Source organism: Dinoponera quadriceps, unplaced genomic scaffold (genome assembly GCF_001313825.1).
Source record: "Dinoponera quadriceps isolate SergipeBrazil2010 unplaced genomic scaffold, ASM131382v1 scaffold1658, whole genome shotgun sequence".
Lineage (NCBI taxonomy): Eukaryota > Metazoa > Arthropoda > Insecta > Hymenoptera > Formicidae > Dinoponera > Dinoponera quadriceps.
In genome coordinates this window covers 982041-995307 of record NW_014555920.1, presented here as the reverse complement: position 1 = coordinate 995307, position 13267 = coordinate 982041, and the positions used below count along the sequence as shown (strand labels likewise).

The following is a 13267-nucleotide window of genomic DNA, read 5'->3' as shown; positions in this document are numbered from 1 at the left end:
TGATACGTCTAAGAAAAGGCCAACATTCATGAATAGATTTTATATTTAAGACTGTTTTAAATTCATCTAAAATGCTTTGTAACCAATGAGTCGTACAGTATTTGAAGATACTGATATAAGATCTGACTATGAATACCAGCCTATGCCACGTATGTGACATTTTTTTAATTAAGGACGGGGAAAGACATTAGATACATATTATTTGAATGTTGACGTATCATGTGAAAGTAAATAATAAGAGGGAAAAGAAAAGAATTATTTTAGCGACGCATTGGAATCGATGGCATAATAATCACGGCCGCTTAAATATTGACATATACTCGCTTGTTTTCCACTATGTAAAGTATCAGAAAATGTAATTGCGGAAATCAAATCGGCGATACATACATACCCATATATACATACTCATTTTATTCTTAGGTTTTGAAAAATACACCATTAACGCAGCGCGTTAGATAACGCGAAAAGAATTTGCATATCGCGCCGCTTCGTCTTAAGTAATGCGCTAAGTACCTCTATACGTAATGCTCTTATCTACCGTAGTTCGAATGTTAATTAAAGAATTCTTATCCCGTCCCCCTCCGGTCCGCTCTCGCCCGGCAGAAACTGTGCATAAGAGATTAATTATCACGCTATATTGGAGAATTTAATCGCTTCTTTATTACAGGACTTGCCTCGTACAACTTTAATTACCCCGCGCACCGAACGACGAAAGCCACGCAAATGGAAATATTGGTCGAAAGAGAGAAACTCGTTATTTCCTCATAGAGAAAAAAGGCAAAAAGAAAAGGGGTAAATTTAAGTGCAGTATACCTTTTATAACGCGCGAATCTCTCGTTATCGAGACGCGTACTTTTAATATTCCTTCGACTTCCTCTAAGCTGGCTAAAATTAACCGAACAAATAACAACACAATTAATCCAACGCTCATTAACTTGGCATAATTAATCCTATCGTGATTTTCACGATTAAATGAACGATCTCTCTTCCCTTCGTCCGTAATATGTTTATACATTATCCTAAAGAAAACGGTGAAAAAATACAGAAGCACGTCTCCTCGAACGAAGACACGACCGAGCTTCCTTTTCCCGTTCGGATCGTCCGACGGCGCAAATTTCAAACTTCACGAGCTCTCCCGAGCGCGCTCACCGCCCTCCAAAGTAGTTTAGGTCAACGTTATATCGAACAGGGTCGAACGCGCGCACATACGAATATGATCAAACGGTACTTTCTTATCGTTCGCACAGCGTCGCTTGTAGTACCATAAATCGTGAATTATCGCTAACCCACGGTCGATTCAATTTCTTCTTTTCCACACGACGACTCCTATCGAGCATTACCCGATCCACATACCGAGTATCGCGTATCGCGTATGTGTGTGACTCGCTATCTCGCTGTGCTATTAAATCACGAGTGTGTGGAGAAGTCACCGGCGCGAATATCGCGAATCTCGGTGAATTCGCCGGACAGGCACCGTGCGAGGAACGGAGAGGGGGGAAGGAGAGGTGGCGGTACGCGGCACGATAATGCAGCCCCGAGTCCACTAATGGTATTCGGCTGTATCGACTTTTGATGCGCTTTTCCCGCTGCGAAGAACGCGTAATCTGACATCGGACGGGAAATTAATTACATAATACCCGGAGCTTGGGAGAGAGCGAGCGAGCATCTCGATGTACTCAACGGAGCGAGGGAGGAGGGTGGCAGAGAGTGCTATTTTAATCACTAAAGGAAATCTCGCGCGTTGACATTGCATTTCGCTGTCGTGTAATGCGGCAGCGAATTGCATTACAACCGGCACGATCGCGCCACCGTTCGCCGTCGCCGTTCTCGCAATTTCGCCCTCGGGAAATTTCCGGACGAATTTCCGAGCCGCGTCTTCGGGAGCTCGAAATTCGCGACGCGACCACGCGAATCAAAATGGAACGCACGGGAGGGGAGGGGGAATCGTCGCGCATTCATCGCGCGATTCCGCGATAAAAATTAGCCGTGAATTCAACGAACGCTCATGACCGCTTCGTTTCATCTATTCATCCTCCGTTTCGGAGGATGAAAATCGCTCTCTGATGAGAGCGAAGCCGCGAACGGGGGTACGACGGGGTGTTTCGCTGATTAAGCTCTTCCTCGTAAGCTCGATATCGCGAGATATCGTGGACCGGGTAACGAAGCGAAATAATTACCCGACGTTCTCCTCACGGGGAAGAGAGTGGGCAGGGGAGCGGATGGAGAGAGAGAGAGAGAGAGAGAAAGAATATTCCGTATCAGTCTCTCTCGTTCCGCTTGTCGCGCGGGAGAAATTTTTCTCCTCCTCTTCCCCTTCCTCAGTCCTCTTCTCCCCGTCGCTTTTGTTCTTTAGTCCCGCGCGAACAATCGCGCGGCTATCGATCCGGATGGATCGCGCACCGAGAACGGCATGCGCCGTTCGATTTATCGTCGCGCGATCTTTTTATCGAACTTCCACTACTTTCCTGATGAAAACATAACCTCGCCAGAGAAAAGAGAGAGAGAGAGGGAGAGAGGGAGAGAGAGAGAGAGAGAGAGAGATGAGGAAAATTAAACAAAAAATACACTTACCTTAATCAATCGCGAGGTTCACGAAGGCCGAATTCCTCAGGAAAGGTTTATTCCTCTTCATCCGTCGACCCGAATGTGCTCCCGGACAATTGCCGTGGACGCGAAGTGGATGGTCGTCGCAGTCATCAGTGCAGCCACACGCGGCCGCCTCTTCCGCCCGGGCCGTCAGCAGGAATGAACACGTTAGACGGCTGTGTCATTCGTGTCACTTTGGGTCTCGCAGTCTGAGAAACGCGGAAGTCCGACTGAATGACACGGGAACGAATCACGATCTCGTCCGGCCATCTTGCGCGCCGAAAACGTCTCCTTCGTTGAATTCGAATCGACCGCCGCGAGGGATTCGGGCGCGCGAGTCGCGATTGGACTGTCTCGGCGAATTTAAGTGTTCGACAGTCCCGGCGGCGTGAAATGCGCACTTGGTCTGTTACGCGGCGTCACGAAGCGTTCTCGGTAGGTCGGCTTGATCTCGAGCTCCGTCGCTGACATGACCATCCTCCCGTCGATTTTCCGAGGTCCCACCGACGGTTTTTGAGGTTAACACTGCCGTTCAAACGCGCGTCCTGCCGCGGTGCTGTCACAAAGTCGCGCGAACGTCGCGCGGGATCGTCCGATCGTGTGATCGCCGCAACGCGGGCTGCTCGTAGCATCGTGGCGCGTCATCGCCGGTGAATTTCGCGGATCGCGTCGTTCGTTGATCAGGCAGTCGCTAAAACTCGGCACGGGACACTTCGTCTCGCAATACGGACCGTCCGCGTTCCGCGTGTCGCGCACATGCACGTCGCACTTAATCTTCGCGAGAAATTCGTTTCACGATCTCTCTCTCTCTCTCTCTCTCTTTCTCTCTCTTTCTCCCTCTGTCTGTCTCTCTCTCTCTACCGATCGCGCACCTCTTCCGCAGTGTAACGGTCGCGAGAGCAATTGATGTTTCGACAACTAACTCGCGTCAGTTTCGTTCGCACCCTCGATGTTTGGTGCGTCCCTTGCGCGCAACGTAATCATGAGCGAAAGAGAACTCACCGTCGGTCAACGTCAACTTCGACGAAGTTCCCCGTCAACTCGTGTTCGATCGCGATTTCCTTCGGATCATGCTTCGCGCAGAAAACTTGGCACGTACAATGAGCAGAACTCGTCGCCAAAAGAAAAGTTGCTGGTTTCAGCGCGTCGTCGGAGCTCGCGAAGCACGACGACGTCCGGTCGCCGGTGTTGCATTCGTCCCGTCTAGCCGACACGCGACATCGTACCCGTAGCCGACGCGGGAAAAAGCGCCTGGTTACAGGACGCGAGAGCGTGTCGGAAGCTGCGGGAGAGCCTGCAGACCGCGTAGCGACGTTGTCGCTGTCTGCGGAACCACTGCGGACCGATGTAGCTTGCAACCCCTAGGTTCCCGACTCCCGACCAACCCCTCGCGTGATCTTCTCGTTCTACTGGCTGGCTGGCTGGCTGCCTCGCTAGCTCTGGCTGGCTGACATAAGGGCACTTCTACTACTTGCCGGTATATCGCGCTCTCTCCCTTTCTCTCTCTCTCTCTCTCTCTCTCTCTCTCTTCTTCCCTCCCCCTCTCTCTCTTTCTCTCTGTCGCTCGATCGCTCGCTCGCTTTCCGAGGAAATTTTTCACGCGCGTTTTGTTCAAGATAGTTAATCCGTTAAACCATTTCTTAGAAAGAAATTCTTTCAAATTTTAGCTGCATATCGAAATATTATCTACATATTTATAAAGTTCGAAAACGACTGACCATTCGGAAACTGAAATATCTGCAACTGAAGATGTGATACTTTTTATACATATTCCTTGATGTTAAGATTCTATTTTTGATTTCTTCTAAACCGCATTTAGGATTTTAATGAAAAAACTGTGATATTAAGGACTGATATAGAGATATTACATAAAACTTTCAGAATTATTGACCATTCCGTTTTGAAAATATAGGCCACAGGAAATTTACAATTTATAATAATACCCGCGATATATGTACATATATTTATATACGTTACTTTCTATTATGTGTGCATCTCTATTAGCTCAATTGACATGTAAATAAAGTATTAATAAAAAAAATAAAAATAAGTTATACATATATATGCATATACATATCCGTGTTTTTGTTAATATCGGTTGTATATTTGTCTTAATTACGTTCAAAATTAACATTTATTACGTAGATAGTTAAATAAAGTGGGAAGTATTTTTTTCAATAAGAAATTTATGTAGAAGCCCTTTAATATCGCCACTGAAAATCCGGCACTCCACGGACAAACTATCTTAAGGATGAACGCGAAGTACTCGCTGGAGATTACTGCTTATCGGGGAAATCTGTACACATACTTCGTCTACTTAAATAACTCTAACTTTAAAGAGTGCGCTTTAATTCGACGACCTGTTCTCCCGGTGGGAAGAAACTTAGAAAGATAGGTTATCGCGTTATTTTTTTGTCGAGATATTTATAGAAGAGAAGAGGAAAGGAAAAGAAAATATTTGTTGTGCTGAAGTCGACTTACAAATAGGACAATTGGGAATATCATTCATAATCGTTGAAGATATAATATAATATAATGTTAATAAATACAATATATTATAAACGAATATATATAAAACAGCCATCTGCTAAGAATGCTTATGTATTATTTAATTTATGTAATGATTTGTGTTCTCTGTACGATAAGAAAAAGAAAGAAGAGAAATAAATACAACGCTCGAACATCCTCGATTGAAAATGCACGATTGATCGCAGTGTACATATCGTAAAATTATTATTAGTCGAGTTTTCCCATTTATACTTATTTCGCTACTCAATGATAAGTTATGAAAAAAAAAAAACACCGAAGAGATGATTGCACTCGACACGGTCGAGTATGCATTTTTCAACTGACAACGCGCGCTCAACGAGTGCCGTTATAAATTATTAAATGAAACGGTAGTTTATCAATATGAGCCGCAAACCATTCATTTGTTTCTATGCCCTGCGGCGAGGCCGTCGCAATTGTTGGAAATTAATTTAGTAAAACGACCGCAAACTCCAGCTGCTTGTCAGTTGAAATTACACGCGAAAGGATAACTTTAATAATAAAAAAAAAAAAGAACGGAAATAATTATCAGCCGATCTTGTATTTACGATATTCATCCACATTAGATTGCATGAAAACGTCGTAAATTACAAAATTAAAAAGATGCGCAAATTAATGACAAACGAGAAATATTGTATGTCTAAGGGTACAAACGTTCAATTAAAATTAGAAAACAAACTAAAATATATATTTCATCGCGGAGACGAATCGTTGAGTCCAGAGTAGAGTTATAAAATTAACTTTAAGTTCAAAATGACAGTTACTATGCATTTATTTTCCTAATTACTATTACTATGCTATACATATATATATATATATATATAATATCAATATACAGTATCAAAATATTTTATTGAAAATATTAGTTAAATAAAGTGTTTTACTCATGTTAAAAACTAAATGCTCCTTTTGGGCTTCAAATAAAAATTGTTTTATTTCTGTAATTTTTTTTTCATAAAATTGCCATTTTAACAGTTTTCAAAAATTACCGAGAAATTTGCCGTAAATTGCTGAGTAAGTTACCGTCGGATTATTTTCATTTCTAATCCAGAATGATATATATATATATATATATTTATTCGCGATGCTTTATTGCAAGGATAACATTAGGATCACTGTAAAGTACGTCGGGAATAAAGTTCAACATAAACCGTCGGCGCGAAATTTGTTTTCCGAAACTCCCTTAGATCAATCTTGTTTACCGTTTACCGGGTAACGGGAAGCAATAAGCCTCGAGTTTGCCCAGAGGTGTACGTTCGGTTCCGACATTACTTCCTCAAGTATACCGCGTTTACATAGCGGATATACGTGCTTGATATATGATCCAAGAGCCTTAAACATCCCCGATATACACCGTGAAAATCTATACTAGCCCGGTGCGGCGATACCGCGCCATAGCTTTATAACGAAATTGCCACTTGCGGAGGGCTCGCAATAAAACGTACTACACTATTGTACGCTTAATTCCGACAGATATATGAGTGTTCCATCCGCGTGCAAAAACAGAAAAGAAAAAACTCCTATAACCGCGTGTACATCACGAATTCGAATTTTCGCTTAATACGTCTCCTTCGACATACTGTCGGTATTTTTTAAAGCAAAAACTCATCACGAGATAGAATGAAACACACGAAGCCCTGCGATATTTTCACAACTTGTGCAATTACAGAGTGATTCCTCGGTGGAACTGAAAAACTCGAAATCCCGCAGTTCCAATTGTGTTACTGGATTGTGGAGCGATGTTTGAAGACATTAATTGAGTGACATTCAAAAAAATTTGCAAATCCAGAGTGCTAATAGATAAAGCTCAAATTTGAACAGCGCCCAAGAGTCTGTACGAATTAAATTACATTGTACGCGCGTATTATATGCGTTCGTTCTCGTTTTATTTCAACGATATGTCAAGGAACTTCCACATCTCGTTCAGCGGGATTTCTCCGTTTCGAGATTCATATTTTTTCTATCGTGGATTGGCGTAGAGTTCTCGGACTGCTGGAATTGCTTTCCTTCGTGATGATTCAAAGTTATGAGAGTTCCGAGAACGTATTGATTAAACAGAGGCGTTAAAATTTCTAATGAATTCCCCGAAGAAAATCCTTCAGGATTCTTCTACCGGGCACTTTCGAATTTTTGGTGTATGTGTGTGATTAAGAAGATACATCGATACATAAATCTTTATAATATAACGCTGGTCGATTGATTTCTTTTCTTTTATTACATGTACATCGCCCTGACTTAAATTATGCATGAGTAATACACGACGAGTAATACACGACGATATATACTCGCATGCGCGCGCGCGCGCGCGTACAGCACACACACAAGATCGCATTTCGGAACAGAACTTTTCGAAGAGAGTGCGAGTTGCAATTACGAACTTTTGTTCACGCAATTACCAAGTCTCACTTCTCACGACCGTTTCTAAATTAAGAGGAACGAGACAAGATATCTAGAGCAAGGTAATCAGCAGTTCGCGCAGCATAACATCGCGCTCCTTTGACGTGGTAGCTCGTATCTACGCTCGTATCTACGTCGGTGCATATTCACGCTTCCTACTACGGGCAAATTTGTCTCCTTAATATACTTCATAGTGGCGTTTCATTAAATCATTCTACATTAGTTCAGTGGGACTCGATGTCGTCGCCCTGTTATAGAATAATCCAGCATTTGGAACGATCCACGTATAAATGCATTGCGCGCAGGATACATACCTCGATGAACCGTCGAAGTGCAAAGTCTCCAGAAGAGACGTTTAGTCGCAAAAGTATTTAATATTGGCGGTAAAGGAATCTTTGCAAACATTCGAAGGATATAAATAAGAGATAAAAATATATTGTATGTTTATACGTACACAAGGTGTGCCGAAATTAAAACGATAAAATTTAGGTACTTGTGAAGAACGATAAAACAAGTAATTTTTGTCAATAAACCTATGTTCGCAAATGAGCCGCTTTGGTAATAGAATGAATTATTTGCAGCACTTGTTTGAAGTGTTGGCCATTTATTTCCGTGCAGAGATATCAGCAATTTTTTTCCTGGTCCCGATTTTTATTATTTTGATAAAAACATTAATATATAAAAAAATTGCTTTATCAAATTGAAGATTGATGAAAATTTTCAAACGGGTAGAATTAGAATTGTTTGTTAATGACTCGCGAATTTAATATAACAGCGTTTCTTTACCATTTATTCGAAATTCATTTTCAAAATGAAAATTTTTTTCTTTTGACGAACTGACCGATATGCGTTTTATTTATAAGCTAGATGTAAATAGTCAGTATTCTAACAACTGTTGTAAATAATTCACTCTAGTGCCAAAATGGTTCATTTACGGACATAGATTTATTGACAAAGTTCGGGTGTCCTTCAGCACCCGAAGTTTGTCTAAATTCGGACTAATTTCTTATCTTCGGTCTAATTTCGGAACATCCAGTATATATAAGATGCGACGCTAAAGATACAACGTAAAGACGCTAACGATACAATCGTCGGTAAAGTGACGCCTCGTGCAAAAATAAAAGTCGCAAGCGTAAAACAACCCTCGAAAACGAGGCTTTATTCGTGAGAAAAGCTATTTTTGGAAAAAATTGGAAAATTTGCAATATCTTTTTCATAATCATCTTCAACGGACTATCGTGTGTCATCGAAATCGTCTTGACGACAGCTACTGACACATAAATAAAAAAGTACGATATGCAGAATCTTAAATAATTATTTACATCGAGTAACATCAAGTGCAAAATTATTTATCTTTATATCGAAAAAATAAATCTTTTGAACACAATTCCGCCATTGTGTTAGATGAAAATTTGTTCAAATTATATAAATTCAACTTTTCCTCCTTTTGTAAATTTTTGCTTTACAATTTGTTCACCGTGACTTAGTTTTCAATTATACCAAAAAGGCACATACACCTTTCTTCTGTAGCTGTAACATAGTTTACTGTAATCCACAAAATGAGTAAGATGTTTGTTTCTCTTTTCTGTTGTAAAAAATCATACATATAACAAAAAAACACTATATGCATAATTTTTTACCTTTATATATATTATATACCGGAAAGAATAATAAAATCGCTTCTGAATTATAAAATTCCACATTTGCATGATTAATACAGAACGTCAAAAACATAATATATCAAAACATGTTATTTAATATCTGGAGTGAAATTTTAATCGGTCGACGATTAAACGCTAAATGTCGTAAACATATTTTCTGTTTTACAATAGCAAGTAACTTTTTAATCACTACATGAATCAAATATTTCTCTTAACTTCATACAAAACTGAAATGCTTTTAACCTAAGACTACCGATTGTTTTTTGAGAGATAAGATTTATAAAATTAGATAATAAAACATATACATGGAGGTAATCCATGAAACTTCAAAATAACAAAGACAAGATATAAAATTCAACATATTATAAATACTCTGAAATATTTGTTAAAATGAAACAAACTAAGGAATAATATCGGGGTAAATCGTGTCAAAAATATTATCACGGTTTATACAGGGTTTGTCCGGAAAGTAATGCGTCGCATTTTTTTGTAACACGAGTATACGTCCCTGAACGGTCGGACCGGTTGGAGAGGGTGGGTGAAACCCGTAGCTTTCTAGCGGTATGTCGCTCAATTGCCTTCATGCGCTTGGAGGAATAGGACGGCTTGTTCCGAAGACTTCTGCGTAGTGGTCGCGTCGAAGGTACTATGGAGAAAACGTTAAAGCAACGCTAAGTTTTGTGTGAAGCTTAAGAAGACGCCGCTGGAAACATTTGAAATGCTTCAGGAAGCTTTCGGATATGATTGCCTTTCCAGATCGCAGTCGAACAGATGGCACAAGATGTTTCGAGATGGTCGGGAGGAGGTCGCAGACGAGGCCCGCGCAGGACGCCCGTCAACATCGCGAACGGACGACAATGTGACTCGTGTGCGTCAACTACTGTTTTCAGACCGTCGAATGAGTGTTCGCTTAATGTCTGAATTACTGAACTTGCCGAAAACGGTTGTGCACGAGATTGTATCGGAAGACTTGGCCATGCGGAAGATTTGCGCAAAACTTGTGCCCAGAGTTTTGACAGATCTCCAGAAGCAACATCGGGTGGAAGTGTGTGCAGAACTTTAACACCTCTGCGCAGACATTTTTTGTTCCCTCGGCTGAAAAGGGCCCTTAAAGGAAAACATCTGGAGTCGATGGACAATGTGCAAGCTACGTCGACGGCCGCCCTGAACAGCATCACAGTCGACGAGTTCCAGAAAGCGTATGACTCATGGAAATCGCGCTGGCAAAAATGTATAGATGCTGAAGGGGCGTACTTCGAAGAATTTTAAGTTGTTGTACCTGTGCGATTAATAAATAACGTTAAAAAAAATGCGACGCATTACTTTCCGGACAAACCCTGTATGTCACCGCGATTCTCTCATGAATCTTATGTGGGCAAAATAATAATAAAATATTATCGCAAATAAATCTGTTGTGATAATCACCTTAAAAATCAACAGGAAACAATTACTTCTTATGGTGTCCATGACACATGAAAAAGTACGCCGTGTTACAGTGCTAGCTGCATTTCGAATTCCTGAAAATTGCCTCAAACATCATTGTTACAAGACTTGAGCTGCAATGATGTATGCAGCTTGACATTCATTGTTATCGTATTGTTTGGGACATGTGTAGTGGCGTTAACATCAGCTCGAAAGTGGCATCCTTCAGATTCGCGCCGCGTAGATTCGCATCCTGCAAATCAGAGCCGGACAAGTCGCAGAACTGAAAAAAAAATATCACGCAGAAATACAGAAATGTAGAAATATACATATTGATAGGATATATGCATGTATAAAAGCAAGAGACAAAGAGAGAAAAAAAATTATACGCAAGTATTGGGTTTAGTAAAGTGACATGTGTGTAATAACATGATAAGCACCTCTAAATCAGCGCCGGCCAAAACAGCGGATCTCAAAACGCAATTTCTAAGATTAGCATTTTTTAACGTGGCTACTCGAAGATTTACGGCTGCCATGTTGCTGCCTTCGAGATTAGCACCCTTCAGATTTACACCCTCCATATTCGCCGACAGACCGCCGGGGTCCTCGAAATTGCACGAGTGTAAATTGGCCGCGGCTAAATTCGCGCACAACATCTTGACGCACACGAGCTGCGCGCCCTGCAGATTGGCGTGAGATAAATCGGCGCGCTCGAAACAACATCCTGACAGATTAGCGCCCACCAGACTGCAATGATGCATGATAGCGTACTGCAACGGGAAAACGCATAAATGTAGACGAGATTCTTGCCGGCTAACGTCGTCCTTGTCATGTTGATTATTTTCTCGTTCGCAATGAGCACGCGTGTACCTTAAAATTAATATTCCTGAGATCTAGCTTCGAAAGATCGGCTCCTACGAAGTCGACGCCCTGGAACCTGAGTTCCGCGCTAGTCGGCGTCGACATGATCGCTTTAAGTACATCCTTGCGAGTTAGAGATATAAGACCGTCCTTCTGCAGTTCCTCCTTTTCCATCATTGTAGTGAGAATTCGAATGGCGCCCTCAATACCGTAAAAACGTGCCTCCGCCAGTACACCTGAGAATCAAAATATTTGTTTTATCATGATAAAAGAAAGAAACACTTTGTGTTGCACCAACAATTCAGATTTAGAAATATGTACCAGCTACATTAACATTAGAGTCAAGTATCACCTGACCATGCCGCAAATAATTTAATAATGGTTCAAAATACGTTGGGCTTCTGTCTATTAAATATGCTCCCTGATGATCTCGCCTGCTTGGCTGCATCGCATGTTCTGCATCTTCAGGCTCTGTAAACATTCTATGTATAACGTTTTTACATTATTATTGTATCATTTCAATACAGCACAAACATATCCTTCCTCACTCTCTTCTATTTCTTTTTCAGACTCTGTTATTCATTCCAGTTATCACTAACAATTTAATTTCTATAATTAAGCGCCACGTTCCATCTTAATTGTAATTAAATGAACAATTTTTCAAAAAATATTATGCAAACTTTATTTGAGTGAGTCCAATATTTATTTTAAGTTTAGTTATTTAATATATATAAGTAAAGAATAGCAATCTCGAAACTAGATAATTTACCTTGCTAACATGCTCATAGGTTCCTTTTTTGTTAAAGTATCCCTAGTTGTGGTAAAATATTTCCCACCGACATTCAATGTGATCCATTCTGAATTCCTATTTAGCTGATTATGATTACGTATTTTATCCTTGTGTATAAAATCCTCACCGCATGAAACATACAAAATATCATCATCTCTGTAAAAATGGAATCATTTAATATTATTTAATAGTTAGCAAAAATAAAATGTCAAATATATATTTATATTTCCGATAATATTTTTGGAGCAAAAAGTGTAATTTAATACAGCAAGTATTGAGGAATAGCTATAAATGAAATATTTTTAATTGCAGGTAAATTAATAAACAAATAAGCATTTCACCTCATCAGCTTAATATCATCAATTTCTCCACCTTGTGGCGTGAAAATTCTCTTCGCGGTTATTTCGAATTTTGCACTAGCCGCCGTCAATAATTCGTCCAATGAATGAGTCACCACAAACACCTGTTAAAAACAAGAATATATACGATGAAATATGCAAATGAGCTATTTGCATAATGCACATTAAGCGCATTGTGTGAACAATGTAACAAAATTTCAATCGTCAAGAAATACGTGCGATAAAAAAAATACTAAAGCGAGCATTTACTTTTGCAAATAACGGAGCAATATAAAACACGAGACCAAATGTAATTCACTACGAATAATAGGTGAGATCACCTTGCCATTAACATCGGTCCCATTCACAAAAATGATAACTCTTTTCATAATTGTATCGCAATCAATTGTTCTTGATATATGAAATCTATAAATAGAGCATGGACGGAGAACACTGTCAAGAATAAGTCCGAATCGACAGCCGGCTGTAACAAATTCAACCATGAACTTTGGTCCGGCACAGCCAAGAGCGATACAAAGTAGGCATCGTACGGATAGGTTGGGGACGGACGATAATAATCGATCACGATTCGATGTTCGATTTCTTCTTCGTTCGAAGAATCGATTATCTCCACAAATTTGATCGTAGTGCAAATTTTTTAACAA

The 13267-nt window shown here is 40.5% G+C and overlaps 1 protein-coding gene across 4 annotated transcripts; it reads right to left on the bottom strand.

The window, feature by feature from the left end:
• Positions 1 to 5973: 5973 nt before the first annotated feature.
• On the bottom strand, positions 5974 to 13134 carry LOC106745831 (BTB/POZ domain-containing protein KCTD9). Of its 4 annotated transcripts, none has more exons than XR_001374558.1 (8): positions 12944 to 13134; positions 12606 to 12727; positions 12244 to 12420; positions 11796 to 11956; positions 11484 to 11710; positions 11054 to 11383; positions 10617 to 10896; positions 5974 to 9075 (listed from the first exon to the last, which is right to left on the bottom strand). XR_001374558.1 is itself a non-coding variant. In XM_014621792.1 (7 exons), the coding sequence occupies exons 1-7, from the start codon at positions 13103 to 13105 to the stop codon at positions 10780 to 10782; spliced, it is 1296 nt and encodes a 431-aa protein (XP_014477278.1). In that variant the 5' UTR covers positions 13106 to 13134; the 3' UTR covers positions 10330 to 10779. The 4 variants fall into 4 exon arrangements, 2 of the variants coding, with proteins under 2 accessions (XP_014477278.1, XP_014477280.1); XR_001374557.1 differs by lacking the exon at positions 5974 to 9075 and adding an exon at positions 10330 to 10470; XM_014621792.1 differs by lacking the exon at positions 5974 to 9075 and having other exon boundaries at positions 10330 to 10896.
• Positions 13135 to 13267: the final 133 nt, after the last annotated feature.